The sequence below is a fragment of the Bombus affinis genome, chromosome 13 (assembly GCF_024516045.1).
Source record: "Bombus affinis isolate iyBomAffi1 chromosome 13, iyBomAffi1.2, whole genome shotgun sequence".
NCBI classification, from domain to species: domain Eukaryota; kingdom Metazoa; phylum Arthropoda; class Insecta; order Hymenoptera; family Apidae; genus Bombus; species Bombus affinis.
The window spans coordinates 8845651-8860749 of NC_066356.1; the positions used below are offsets into that span (position 1 = coordinate 8845651).

General features: G+C 35.9%; 2 protein-coding genes and 1 long non-coding RNA gene across 8 annotated transcripts in view; 1 reads left to right on the forward strand and 2 right to left on the reverse strand.

Moving 5' to 3' along the window:
- Positions 1-2285: 2285 nt before the first annotated feature.
- Positions 2286-5025, reverse strand: LOC126923570 (lymphocyte expansion molecule-like). The gene is made up of 5 exons (XM_050737154.1): positions 4568-5025; positions 3650-4100; positions 3135-3217; positions 2928-3075; positions 2286-2823 (listed from the first exon to the last, which is right to left on the reverse strand). Exons 2-5 carry the CDS (start codon positions 3676-3678, stop codon positions 2517-2519), a joined length of 567 nt encoding a protein of 188 aa, XP_050593111.1. The 5' UTR covers positions 3679-4100; positions 4568-5025; the 3' UTR covers positions 2286-2516.
- Positions 5026-5122: 97 nt separating this feature from the next.
- On the forward strand, positions 5123-9989 carry LOC126923577 (uncharacterized). Its single transcript, XR_007713225.1, has 3 exons — positions 5123-5216; positions 5422-5580; positions 9896-9989. It is a non-coding gene; the product is annotated as an uncharacterized LOC126923577 (long non-coding RNA).
- A 2172-nt stretch (positions 9990-12161) lies between these two features.
- The window catches only part of LOC126923561 (QRFP-like peptide receptor), an 84231-nt gene continuing 81293 nt past the window's right edge, over positions 12162-15099 (reverse strand). For 3 of the 6 annotated variants that reach the window (XM_050737136.1, XM_050737135.1, XM_050737140.1), the window contains one exon: positions 12162-14776. In XM_050737136.1, coding sequence (XP_050593093.1) covers positions 14501-14776 — 276 coding nt within the window. In that variant the 3' untranslated portion in view covers positions 12162-14500. The remainder of the gene's footprint in view (positions 14777-15099) is intronic. The other 3 variants (XM_050737137.1, XM_050737138.1, XM_050737141.1) reach the window with 2 other exon arrangements.

Here is a 15099-nt window from a genome sequence, read left to right on the forward strand (position 1 = left end):
TGCTAAAGGATTCAAATAGATAAATAAATCTTAAAATGCACTGACCAAATCAAAAATAGCGAAATAGAGCTTGAAATTAATAAAACCAAAGTCGATGGGAAAACAGTTTAAAATAAAAATAAAATATTAGCAATAAGAGCCTAAAACTATATTGTTTATTTTGCAGAACCACCGTATGTCGAGCTGGGATATGTCCACACACACGAATCTGTCTATACAGAATTAACACTAACGAACGAATCTTTATTAATTCAAGAATACGCCTTTGTCGATTTACCTCCATCTATGGAAATACATCCAAACCATGGTTTTGGTGCCGTTCTTCCTGGAGAAACTATCAAACTTCATCTGATTTATTCTGCATGCTTAACAGACATTCCTGGAAATGAGATTGGAGAAAATGGATTGACCGGTGAACGAAGGTTTAACAGTTCTTTCGGAAAACGTAGATTCATTTTGTTGTTACGTTCACAAAGATCAATGAATGATCTCTTTTATCAGCTTTCAAGTGCAAGTAGTTACTTTGGCAGAGCTCGCTGGGTGTAAAAGACAAACGATACTGAATAAACTGAAGAATGAAATAAACACGCGATCGACGGTTCCACGGAATCGTGGACTCCCACCGCCAGTGCCTATGAACCTTAAAACTCCCAAAGTAATACGTCGAATGACTGATCGGGACGAAGATAATCTCGAAGATCAATTAAGCAATGATTCTGTGATGAACGAGAAAGATCCAGATGGTAAAAGATTATTCTACAATGCTCAGATCAATTTATAAAAATTGATACAAGTAAACTGCGGATTTGTACGTATTTATTGGAAATTCGAAGGTTCAAGAATGCACAGATACCAAAAATAAAAAATCAAGCTTTGAAATAAATTTAAAACATCTTTGGTTTCATACTATACAAAAGTATATAGAGTAACTAAAGTATAATACTGGTTGTAATATTTATAGCGATAGTAGGTGAAACAATTCTCTACTTACGTTTCAGTTTTTTAATTATATTCATAAAAATATGAATTTGCATACAAATTCGCAGTCTAGTAGTAAGAAATCGTAATTTTTATGAACGAATATTAGACAAGAAAGAAGTCACGGATCCTACGATAAAAAAATCCTATCGTTTGGATAAAAGAAAGGAGAAGAACTCGATAGAAATTTATGTGTACATTATAGACACATTTTGCGAGCTGAGCGAGCAAATTATCGAATTTCCTCCGACCCCTTGTGGTTCGTTCTCAATGGTAAAGTAGATAAACAAGTGTCAAATAAATAAATAAATAAATAAAATAAAATACACTAACCAATCAATTTTTTATAATAAACGAAATTAGGCTTCGGTGCATCTGAGGGGCTTCAACGTGGCTTCCTATCCTCATTGCACCTGCGGAATTATAAAAAATCAACGTAAAGAGTTCACAGCTCGTTACCAATTTAAGAGTTCCTCCGATAGACTCAAGATTATGCCACAGTCTGGTGTTTTACAGAGTAATGAGTTTATTGCTGTAAATTTCATGTTCAAGCCAAGGTTACCGAAAAATATGATTTTCGAAAAGGATCTTGGATTGAAAATGAACGTCGACGAGCAGGAGACGAAGACTGAAAAAATCGACGAATCGGCAAAAGAAGGTATTTTTATTAACGTTGAAACGACCAGCCAATTTCGGATGCAATTTCCATGTCAAAAAATTAAAAAATATGATTTCTACGATATTTATAAGAAAATTCAATAATTTCCAACATTTCAAAAGTACAACTGTGCTAGTAATAAATATAAAATAGAAAAATTCGCAACGAAGAAAATAATTATACTCTTCTAAAAGCGAGAAGAAAAAAGAGGAAGAAAGAAGTGGAGGAGAAGAAGGTTCCTGAAGTTGATAAAGTAACTGGCGAAATCGGCTTGTTGGAAACTTTCGAACGTTGTATTTCCACGATTTTCGTGACATGCACGATCGATTTAGAAATGAAGGATGGTACGAAACGCGATGAATTACTTTTTGTGAAATTAATTTGCCCCATTAGTAGACCGGAAATCTTGGTGTTGAACGAGGATCGCGAAATTGCCTTTGGACCAACAGCGATCGGTACATCTTCCAGAAAATTTCTCTTCGTGAAAAATATTTCCAATCAGTAAGTACCAACATAAATAAAAAACGAACGATTTCTAAAATAAGAATTTTTCGTTCTTCTCTTTTAAACAATATTTTATATTAAAAGTTCGAATGTTAAATATCAGAAGAATAATAATTTTATAAATGTTCTAAGATATATATGAGAATATTTAAGAAAATGATTTCAAAATTTGATACTCGTTTCAATTAGAAACGTGAAGATAGACGTGAGTTTATTAGATCCGTTTGGACCATTTTTCGTGCCTCCTGGAAGGACGATCGAAACTGGCTCCATCTTGAAGCTTCCAGTTACGTATCAGCCGGAAGAAAATCACGAAGATGAAGTGAGCTATCTTTAAATTGAATTTAATCCCTTATTTGATCATGGGGAGGAAAAATTAAAAAGCATTGTAGGTAGGGATTCTAATAAAATCCGTTCGTGGCGCCTTGCTTTTGAAGAGAAATGTCCATCCGTTTCCTTCTATAGTTCGCGTATCTTTGACTTTGTACCTTCCTGGGCCAGGAATTTCCCATGATGGACCTGGCCTGATAAATTCAACGTTTATATTAAAAGGATAATTCTTCGTATTCTTTGGTTTCCTTGGAGATTTTGGGTCGTAATGGCCAGGTCCTGGTTCCTTTGGATCTTTGTAACATAACGCTAGATCTTTCAACATCGCTCTGGTACCTGACACCTTAGGAAATCTATCGAAAGATTTATTTTTTGATTATTATAAAAACTAGAATATTCATTTCAGGGGAATAGAAAATATCTCACATTGCATAAATGTAAATTTTGATAATAATACCTTGGACAGGTGGTCCAACGTCCCTTAAAATAATACGATTTATGCAACAATTTGTCCATTTCTGCCGGCAACGATCTAGGCCAGTCTCCACGATCCTCCAATTTCACAGTTGCAAAATAGCCCTTGATCGTGCTTTCATCCCTTGGCCCTGAAAACAAATCGATCGATGTAGAATATTTGAAACGCGTAACATCGATCTTGAATAACCTGTGAACAAATCGTAGGGTCCTTTTTTCCCAGTAACCTTCTTCAGGTAAGTTTCAAGAGATTTTGGATGTCTCACGTCGTACCTAAAAATACAAATAATTCGTCAGTTCTAAATTTTCGTGTTCATATCTTCGTGATAGATAGACTGCGGATGTTTATGGAAATTCTTATTTGTACGAACGAGAGAAATAGGGATTTGTTTCACTTGTTAAACATTAATGCACGAACTTTTCTTCGAATGTTTTATATCTTAAGCAGAATTTTGATATATTGGAATATTTTATATTTTTACAGAATTTTTATAAATTCAGGTACTGTATATTTTTTCCATGTTATATACAATTTTATAGAATTTCTGTACATTCTAACGTCTTATACGTATTTTCATAGAATTTTTATAAATTCTATAAATTTTCTCTTAATCTGCCCTATAAATGCATAAATATCCGCAGTTGACCAATCGCTATAAGCCTTCTTTCTGTTCCAAAAATTGAATAAAATTGGAAATTACGAACAAATTGCATGGCAGCGTCCAAGGTTTCATTAGAGTACGGAATCTAGGCCGCAAACCATCGTATTCAAAAGTTGGCACGCAAGACTGTCCCTCTCGTCTTCTTTTGTCCACGTAGTAATAAGGACACTTCCTTGTATACCCTGAAACAAACAATCAAGAGCGTTAGTAAGATTTATCGAGCTACTTATATCTATAAAGAAATAATTTCGAATCATTCGCCTGGCCCAGGAGTAGTCGATGGCCAAGCAGGTTGGAAAAGGGGAACAGTTCCAAATCCAACGTCTCTTTTAACAGCCTTGCAAGCTTCGTTCAGGATGATATCAGGCCACTGGGGTATTTCGTGGGTTCCTGGGCCACGTCCTGTCTTCATCAGGTATCTCTGTGTCGCATATTTTTCTACTCTTCCTCCCATTGTCCTCGAAAATTCCTCAGACTCCAACTCCTTCTTCCAGCTGGTTTTCATTTTGAAACAAATTTTCTCTATATTAATTGCGATATAATAAGAAAAGATTTAACTCTTGTACAGGTGACCAAAACGTTCGCGATTCTTGGGCAACCAGGGTATTTCATGCAGGAATTTTGGTACATCAGATACGTAGCGATAATTTTCTTACCTCCGCGAAATTTTCAATTTTCTCATTCTGCATCGTACCAAGTACGATTTTAAGCAATCTGAACGAGAAAATTACGTAAAACTGTACTATAATCTGATCATATAGAAATGGGAAAAGCTGTCGCGAGTGGTTAAACCCATATATCTGAACCTTTATCGTCCGAGGCTTTGTTACTTAAAATTTTGTGCATAAACTTTCATTTCAAAGACGTGAATTGTCGTAAAGAAATCTACAGTGGTTTAGTGGCATGTTTATGGCAAACCATACAAAGAGCTAACTATTAATAGCATTTAATGGAAATATACCTGATGCCAGCGGATTTGTTTTTAGGAATCAAAGGGTCGTACGATCCCACTGCTATTGATGACGTTGGGTCGTTTGTGTAGAATTTTGGGTGTAATCCAATGTGTACGTCGCGTTTTGATCCGGTGCCGAATGGCGCACCAGGCTTCTTCATGCGTGGAATTAGGCATTGGCATCGCCATTTACACGTGCATCGACAAATTTTAAACGACTGCGTTTTGGTTCCACAAGACATTTTTGGTTTTTTTTTATCGATCTCCCTCAATTGCTAATTTCCAAATTTTTAACATTGATCGTCTGTGATTACAATACGACTGCGGATACACTTATGCAATACGTATTTTCATCACTAACTTTTTTGTACCTAAGCTTTTTTTGTAATTAAAAAGATTTCTCTTACGTATTATAATGAGCGCTCTACTATAATGCTATAAACTGTATTTCGTACGTTATAATGAATATTATAACGAGTACCGTACTCTGTACAGTTTATATATTTTATATATTGTGTAGGAAATTTCCAACAAGTTAGCGATAACTATCTTTTTCTGATATCTTATCTCCTTTTCTTATTGATTGTCCTCGCCTAGGAAATATTTCTTTAATTACGTATTGCGATCTTGAGCAAAGGCTTTTAATCGGGTTAAAAAGGTTAATAAAGTAAAAACACAAATTTTGAACTCTTTCTGCGATTGGAACCAAGTTCGTACGATATCTATCGATCGATGAATTCCAGAATCTGTCGCGTTTTTCAACAGAAATTCGATTACGTTTCCATCGATATAAAATTTTTGTAAATTGACGAATCTACAGGCCACGTTAGGAACAAATAATGAAAGGAATTAATTTTCGCTAGAATCAAGAATATTTCGAAGTTTCCAGTTCCAGAACGAGAACGAGATGGAGCGTAAAACTTACGGGACGAGGAGTGGTGCCATCTTATGTCTTGAAACCTCGATTTCGGGTTGCTCGTTTCGAACTTACCGACGAGAAATCCATAGAACTGAGGATGTCTGTAAGTTTAAAACAACCATTGTAAATACTTTTCCATTCCTTACTCTATAAACCTTTAACACTGCACAAAATACGTATATGATGTATGAAGATATCTTCGTTAACTTACGCTGTTAATTATCAACGGCGGATAATTAGCGAAGCTCTGCCCGTATATCTTTGTTTGATAAAATAGTTGGTCGATCAATTTCCAAAGTTTCCTATTAGAAAAGAAAAAGTACAGAAGACCGGAGAATAAATTTGGTCAGGAACTTGATAAAGGGATAATAATCCAGCACTTAACATTTATCGAGTCTTCATTGTCAACAAGAATGATGTATTTTAACTTATGCGGCCTTTATTTTCCATTCAAACAACGATTACGAGCAATTAATTAACTGGATAATTTGATTCTCAACGAACAAATAACTAAATAAAGGATGGTGCAGTTTAATGCAGAAAGAGCAATCACCACAAATGTAATTGTAATTGGATGGTGAAAACGTATGAGCCTGTTGTTTCAAGATTAATTGGAGAAGCGACGCATGAGAGGCTTCTAATTACTCCTGGTAATGCCACCACGCGACGAATTAATTGCGATCCATTATCTTTCGTCCGTATTTTATCGATTACCATTTTCATACGAGGTACTAAACAATCAAGTTTCACGTAACTCCCAAATGATCCGTGCTCTCTCTATGATCCATTGTATCCTCGCTGGATATGCATACACGGGATATGTATAACGTTTGCAAATTTATTCAATCTACACGAAACTAATCGACGACCGTGTCAACAACACTAAACGATTTTGTTCCCTTCCGGCTTATGCCACGTGAGCCGGATGTTACGCGCAGGGGATCACGAATCTTTTTGAAACTTTGCTCGCTAAAGTCGTGGATAATTAAGAGAAATATCTGTATGATCAATATAATTTTTAAATATTCGTATTTCTATGCTGCACACTTTTCATGTGTTTAGATCGCAGAAGCAGTGTTTTAATTAAATTCCTACGAGTATCTGTTACGATAAAATACTTGAAAATACAGATTCCATATTTTATAAATAATTCTTCATACTACGTAAAATATTCTTTGGAAATTCATAGATTATTCCGGCGATTCTTTCCTCTCGAGTATTTGTTCATTCTCTCTAAACTTCGCAGGAATCTTCATATTTCAATAATTTAAGTAAAGCCAATTTTCCACGAATATTCAGACTTCGATTAAAAATCCAATCTCCATTTTGAAAATAATTCTTGGTATCGTCGGACGTTACGTTTCTTTCGAAACCCGTCTATCGTGCAGTGCCATCGATTCAATCCCATTCTTCTGCAAGATACAAGAAACATATAAGAAAACAGCTCACGGCTTACAATATTGTTCTCCTAATGGTGCACCATTGTCTGGTTAGAAAAATGCTATTCTAAATCAGGAAATCGTCGACTGCAGGCGAGTATCGGATTCGAAAGGACAAGAAATGGCGATAACTTTATCCGCGCCTTTCGTTACGACTTTCAATGGCTCTATCGTGGTCAAAGGATTATCTGTTATTTTGATACGGACGCGACGAGAAATGTAATTTCGTTGTCATCTCTAATATTACATTGCACGAGTACGAGGAAAACGTTGCTGGAATCAATGAAACGAGAAAACGAGTTCCGTGATCGTTCGACGAGTTTCACACCCTCTCTGAATAAGCGACAAAAATCACACTCTGCTGAATTACCCTGGACGTTCACCTCGTCAATTTTTTTCTTCGTTTGACAGCTACTATTCCAAAGGATTAAAGGGGAGGAATTTTTTTTAATTGAAACATACTTTTTCACGTTCTTTTCCCAAACGGTGACTATTTAATTTTCTGAGTGAAATAAAGTATCGTTAAAGGTGTTTCGATATATCGTAGATTATAGCTTCTGCTTGATGATTTCTTTTATTTTTCTGAATGGTAATCTTCGAGAGTATGAAATATTTAATTCTGATAATTGTTTGTATCGCGTTATCTTTCTCAGAAGAATGTAGAATGATTATCTTCTTTCCTCAATGAATTCTCCCTTCAAGAGCTTAACACGCCGACAGTAATTAATTCTTCCTTATCTCTGTAATACCTATTCTCAGCTCTGGAAATCAAGGATTACACAGAAACGAACGGCTGCAAATAAATTGGCATGATCCTCGAATACTGGCAATTACTAAACTGTTTCCGCCGTATCTACCTATTTAACTCTACGTTTTATTCCTTTAAACAAACCAAGCGGAGAATTTAATTGTTCCGGTTCGAAATTCGAGTCAACACGTTCCACGAAGATCGAACTCGTTAATGTCTATATAATCTCGCTACTCTGAATCCTTTTGTATTAGCTTGGATGACTTGCAATAAATGCTTTGAAGCCACCAACTAGCCCCAGATTCTAGCGAAACAATTTCCTGTTGCGGATACACGACTCATGTCAGATACTTGCAAACAAAGTTGCCTTTTAAGCATTGCCACGAACTCTTCAAAGGATGCTGAAGTTAAAATTGTACGGCGTAGGTGAAGTATAGAAAATTGGATCGCAAGAATCTTTGACAACCGACGCTGTGCCGTGGATGGAAAATGCCAAATCGTAGTTCCGCGAATTCGATAAATAAGTTTCTCAAAGAAATATTTAATACCTGGCGAGAAAAAGTCTCGTGCGTAATTACAATCACGAAAAGTAGACTATTTCTATACGATGAATCTTGAAAAACTCGTATCACGCGGTAAATCTACTTGATCAATTCGTTGAATAAATTTCCTAGAAAAATATCTGGCGGGGAATAAAAAAAGGTTTCATGCGCGCTTGCCATAGAAGGAATTTAAATGATTTCCATGTATACGATGGATTTTGAAAAAAAAATGTATTATAATGAACTGGCCTGATAAATTCGACGAATAAATTAGTTATTAATTTTTGGCAAAGGAAAAAGAAAAGTCTCGCGCATAATTGTGATCAAAGGAATTTTACATTATGCCTATGCGATGGATGTTGAAAAGATTTTTATTACACAATGAGGAACTTTTGAATACAGAACTCTTTAACAAATGATATATCATTAAGCTTCGTCTGGTTTCATTAACGTTGAGAAATTGTGCAGTTGTAAAATGGTGAACTTTTGGCCGAACAGATTTCCAAGCTTTTGTTACAACTGGTGTACGATTAAGCTTCGTGTCGTTTTACCAACGTTGAGAAATTGTATAATTTTCGAATGGTGAACTTTCGAATGAAAAGTACTCCGAAGCAAGACAAACCGTGTACATTAAACTTCGTGTCATTTTATTAACGTCGAAGGATTGTTATGACACCGTGTATTATTACCGTGTATTATACCTGTATAATGGCGAACTTTTCATCGAAGAGTTTCCTTAAGACGAGACATTAAGCCTCGTATTGTTTTACCGTAATATCGAGGACCTGTTTCATCAGATGCTTCCTTTGTGAAGTTTAAACATGATATTACAATTTGCACGGTTTCTTCGCGAAAATCCAAATCTCTTATCTTGCAGAAACTCTTCAGCTAAAATAACTAAATCAAGACATTTTCAGTTATCTCTCGTTGATATGCATAGCATAAATTTTCACGCGAATTCTACTATTGTAAATCACCAGAGAAATTTCATAATGACCTGTCCCAACAAGCTAATCATCTAACGTGTACAGATTAAATTCCAGTAACCAGGGACGACTAAATTCTTTTATCTTGTTCTATTTATCTTTATGTTTCTTATCTTTTTCGTACACACCGAAACGTAACGCTCTCTTCTTCCTTTTTCTCGCCATTTCCCTCGCTGTTCCAGCACTTCCGTCTCTTTACTCCGTCGTTCAAAATAGTTTGGCATAATTTAGACACGTAGCTCGATGCGATGATGTTTCTGAAAATTTAATAAAGCACTAATGGCCAAAGCAATTTACCAAAATCGTCAACTTCGTCGAATTAAAAATCGTTGTTCAACAGCATAATATATATTTCTTTATAGAATTTGTCATTTTTCTCTCTTGAATAATGTTACAATTATAATATTCTTTATTCATTATTCGTATGCTGTATTCACGATATATAAATCACAATTTATCAATTGGAATTCTGCGCGCGTGCTATCCGATTTCCAAAGGGCTTTGTTTCTCGAATGTTTCGCGATTCGCATAAATTATCCATCGCCACGCAAGTTATAAATATATATTTATGATAATAATATGAATTTATATAAATATCACTCAAATCCTCGCCGGCTGCTTAATGTTTAATCAACACGCTGTCGAATTTCATCGGATTGATTAATTGGTATCCCTTGTCATTTTATGTTCGAAAATATTGTAGATACAAAATACCGGGTCGTGTCCATTGATTTTCCGACTTTCGTTGATGGATGTGCTCGAAGGCGACATCCCACGCCCACGAGATAAATCTCCACAAAGATCCTCCATAAAGAGGAGGAAAGGAAAAGCTGAGAGTGGAAAATCGGCGAAGGCGGAGTTTGACGACAATCTGTTACCGAACGAGGAATTGGCGATATTCGGTGGAAACCTCAAACGATCCGAGGATCGGAGCAGTTTCTCCTTTTGGAATGTCGACGAGAACATGCAGTTACTGGTCCTCGAAAGGAAGACGGTATGATAAAAATCTCATACGATTTCAATTGGAAATCTCTCTTTTATGCTTTCCATGTAAAACTTTTTCTCCTGTTGCCCATGTTCTATGTGCGCTTGTTTTATTGAAAATTTACATAGACATGACTTCGACTTGCCAGCATTTTTCATGAGCGACAGATTTGACTTTTAAAGCATCAATCAATCAAAGTTTCGTATCTACCTTTTAAAGGTTTAATCCTTTCACGAAGAACGCAGAACGATAAATTTAGAAAATAATTGTTTCTGCATTTCCGAGATTCTCTGCGTCTCTGTAATCGGATACGGGAAATACGTACCTTATATCTCGTGGATGGAGCGCGCAGATTTGTCTTCCTTCAAATCCACTGAGATGCTATAGAATAGTGAGAGAATTCGTAGGAATCGTATTTTATTATACAAACAAAAAGTATCACCGTTTGCTCATTCTTATTCTCATTCACATTGTCGGGGTTTCGGAGGTTTTTAATTTTTTTTAATTTAATAAATAATAATTTTTAATTTTTTCAAAACAGCATTTATTCGATACGTTCTACAATATAACATCGAGATAGCTCGTAGAATGTCATTAATGATTGCAAGAATATCGCAAGAATGTTAATTATTATAACCGTGGAAAAAGAACAGCGACGACGTAATTCCAAATTGAAGGGATCGATTCGTTTGCGTATCTTCGAAGATTTCTACTTTTCTTGAAGTCCCCTGCTTTTAACGTCTAATTAAAATTAAATAAATCGATAAGTTCGATGTTTCTAATTACAAAGAGTCGAATAACGCTTCAAGAATTTGTCTCTCGCGTTACAGGTGGAATTCGGTGTACGATTTCAACCTGTTAGCGAGGGAAAGGATTCAGGCGCGAAAGAAAGCACGAAAGCAACGCCAAGAGTGAAGAAAAAGGCCAACGCGAAGAAAAATGCGGACAAGCAGAAAGAAACGAACTATTGCCACGTGGCGATAGTGAAGCTTACGCTGGGAAGCTCCACATTGCTCGATTTTATAATAGTATGTTCGATGAACTAAAAAGTTGCTCATTTTTTACTTCAACAGACGCGAGCTTTGAATCGAATAGTTTGAAGATCGCAGAAGCTGGCGTATTAATCGCCCGTATTCTCGTAGAAATTACTCGGAGAATTTATCGGTGCATTTTTCTACGCGGTTCCCTACTCGATTATCGATTGCTCGTTCTTCATATGTGCAAACGCATGATCACCTTCGATTACCCTTCAAATATTCACGAACATGTGCAGAATATTATGAATATCGTTGCTTGAGAGAAGATGAAAAATTCAAAAGTCATATAAATTGCATTCTGATCATTCTTTCACAGACATTTAAAAAATTCAGGAACGCTTCAAGGGACACCTTAAAGAATAATTCATACACTCTGTAAGAAGTAAGTAAGTAAGTTTCTCAGTGTTCTTGAATTTCCTAAGATATTACCTTTTTTTCAGTTCTTTGAAGTTCCATGATTTTATGAGTCTTCGTTGTCCCCTCAGCTTTCTTAACTTGTCACGTTTTTCAAGTGTTTGCAATTGCCTGTACGTTTCACTTTGCGCGTCCATTTTCCTACTTTTTCTCTCGTTTCACATCTACTACTTCCATTCTCTTCGCATTGCTGATTCCCCATTTCCCACTTTCATTTCCCTAGCTTGCCTAATTTTCTGTTTCTTCTCTTCCATTTCCACTGGCTCCTTCTATTTCTTTATTTCTCACTTTTTACTTTCCTTCGTTCTCTACGTACCCATTCGTAACTTGTCCTGTCCGTCCAATCCTAAAAACCTTTTGAAAGTTGCCAAACTCTTCTACTTCTCCAACTCTCATTCCTTCGCTTTAATCCTACATTTTACAATTGAAACAAGAATAATTCACAGTTCGAAGGATCATCGAAGATTTAAAAATATTATTTTTATTGGCAGTGCGCAACCCTTCGGCACAATAATTCGCAATGAAACCCCGTGTTAGATATATCTTGCACAGTTTATTCGAATATTTACATGCAAACGCAGGCGTAAAAAATCGATACAATTTTATGGACGTCCTCCTATAAAATTAAACACGAAGAAAAATCATTTACATACAATCGCACTTCCTATCTGATCCAGTAGTCCGGTGCATGACTCTGCAAGACAATTTTGTCAAGCTTTCCATGGATAAAATATAACACCGCGATGACATAGAGTCGCGTATGAATTATACTACCCGTTATTTCCATGTACACGACACGCTTTTCGCTCCAACAATGATTAACACGCACATATATATGCATATACAGAGACACATTCTTTTCAATTACATTCTGATCGCACAGATCCAAGCGAATCTATAATTAATTCGAGGAGAAGGTTGTCGATCAATAGGTATGTCATTAAGCTTCGCCACAGTTCATCGTCGTTAATTAGCTAATTAATTGAGTCTTCACATTCAGAGATCAAACTACAACGAAGTTTTTATAGTCTACGTAACGATGAATGCCTTGTACGCATGAAGTTTTCGCGAGTTCTTAATGCCGACAAGATGGAATGCAGAGTTTCCTAAAATTTCTTATGGTTTAACAACGACCGTCGAATAATTTCTAAAGCTCCCTTCTAACACACCGAAGCATAATTTTGAAAATTACGGTTTCTTCTCCGCGAGATGAACATTTGTCGGATCATTCCGTAAGTAATGTCGTTGATTAATTTATGCGCTGAAGTTACAATGTGCTGTTTTAACTTAAACACGTTTATTGGAGAAGATCGCAAAGAATACTAAATTAAAATGGAAGTTCGTTTTATCGCGATAACCTTTAGTCGTATGCAGCAGAAACAACGGTAGATTACTCAGAGAATTTGGAAGACCGGTGATTTAAAAGGGGAAATTTGTTTCGTCGTGACAAAAGATAAATTCATTTATTCCAAAAAATACTTTAAAGCGCGCAAATGCAACAGAGGATTAACTTTAATTCGGTTATATTAACTTCAGTTTTCCAGAAGACGAGTTGAAACGTCACTGAAAACAATTGACTATATTATAATATTATTATTGAAGTATGAAAACCGAGAAGGTCCCACGTCTCAGCGGATAAAAATTACATTACTTGTGGAATGACGTTATGCCTAAACGTATAATGAAAATTGTATTGTAGGAATCTTCGTATCCATTAGCTAGGATCTAGAATGACGAGGAATTAAAATGGCGAAAATTTCAATTTCTACATTATGATACAATTTGCTAAAGTATAATTTATAGATCAACCGCGATTAAATTACGTAGAGAATTCACGTACAGTACTTTACGGTTAATTAGCGATTCTTTTTCCCATTGGTCGAAAATCAGTGAAGATTTTCGGTCGATAGCTAATACACTTAAATCGAATCTACAATTATCGATGTAATACCGAGATTGTGTGAACATTTTTACAGCGCATCTGTATATATCTTTTAAATTACTCCGTATAGTATATTCTTTATGGAATTTTATGCGATTGCTGAGAAAATTCGAAGCCTCTGTGACGACATAGATTATTTGTATATATAAGTATATATGTTGCATAAGCATATATGTTCTAAACATATATGTTGTAAACATATATACTTATATATATATATATATACTTATAGATGTAACTATATAATAGACAAATCAAATTACATCGTCCTGATGAGCGATTTTCTGGAAAGAATTTACCCTGCGAACTTCACGAACCTGTTTAGTTCCTATCTGTTTCATTCGTAAACACGATAATTTAAAAACTAGCGTTCGACGCGAGCGGAAGTTCTTTTGATTAATTTGCGAATTTACTTGGAATATTAGAAATTTAACAAGCTTCGCTATACCACTTCTACCGCTTCACTATAACAATCCCAAACCAGAAATGTTCGTCTAAAGACAATTGAAACAGACAATCTTCTCTGACACGTTTATACAATTCATAAACGACTGAAAAATTCTATACATCCAATTAGTCAATAATACACGTAAACAGATATGAACGATGATGTTTATGCGATTTTTGCAAACATTTGTCCACTTCGCAACGAAAAACTTGCCAATCTACCTGTATAAAACTTTCAATTAAACCTCTCGACCGACAAGCAAACGGGAATTAATCAATATCCAATTTCGAGGCTTTCGTGTCCGAGGCTTGCCAATAGAATTTACGGAATTTCTGATACGAGCAACCTTTGCATCTAAAGAAATATATCGGCCATTTCTCAAAGAAAGATTCTGGTAAAAATTCAACGCGAAAGTCTCGACCATTTCGTTGAATAATTTTTTCAAAACGAATATCACGCGCGACGAATTCCTATCTAAACTCTCACACAGCAATTCTCAGCATCCGTACACTTGAGCAATGCGACGTTTCGCTAAGTAATCGCGAAAAAATCGCGGAATATGGTTTTGAAATTCGCGCATGAGTCTTTGAAAATAATAAACGTGAATAGCAACGTCTTCCTCGGTTAGGAACTATTGGAAAACACTTTATTTCTGCTGGATTTCTTCGTGGCCTGTTCTGTAGTGCTTCTTTGGTTGGGTTTACCTGTGGAAGAGCTGCCTCGACGTGGGCCGGGCACGGCGAAATAATCAAGCCCATCTGAAAGCAAATGGGACGCAGAGGGACGAGTATTAGAGAGAAAATCCGTTGCTCGTAGAATTTCGAAGTCTCTCGTGATCGTCCGATCAACAGAGCTCCGAAAAATTTGCTATGGTTCTTGTTAAGATTTACAGTCAAAGGATTATGGGTTCTCCCAGTGGAAAAGTATCGAATGGGACTTGATCGAGATTTTTTCTTTGGAATCTTGTCTCATCCTTGGGATTTTCGATGCAGCTAATACAATCGATGGATTATCAAGCATGGATTGTGAATTCTTCTAGCTTCGCTTTTGGAATCTTGGACGATTCGAGGAAATTTTCATG

Bases quoted from the DNA above. Each gene is read 5' to 3' on its own strand.
- LOC126923570 (XM_050737154.1), bottom strand. From the start codon at position 3,678: ATGAAACCTTGGACGCTGCCATGCAATTT. The intron at 3,076-3,134 runs GTTATTCAAGAT...ATTTGTTTTCAG, and splicing joins ACCCTACGATTTGTTCACAG to GGCCAAGGGATGAAAGCACG. The intron at 2,824-2,927 runs GTATTATTATCA...ATCTTTCGATAG, and splicing joins CGTTGGACCACCTGTCCAAG to ATTTCCTAAGGTGTCAGGTA.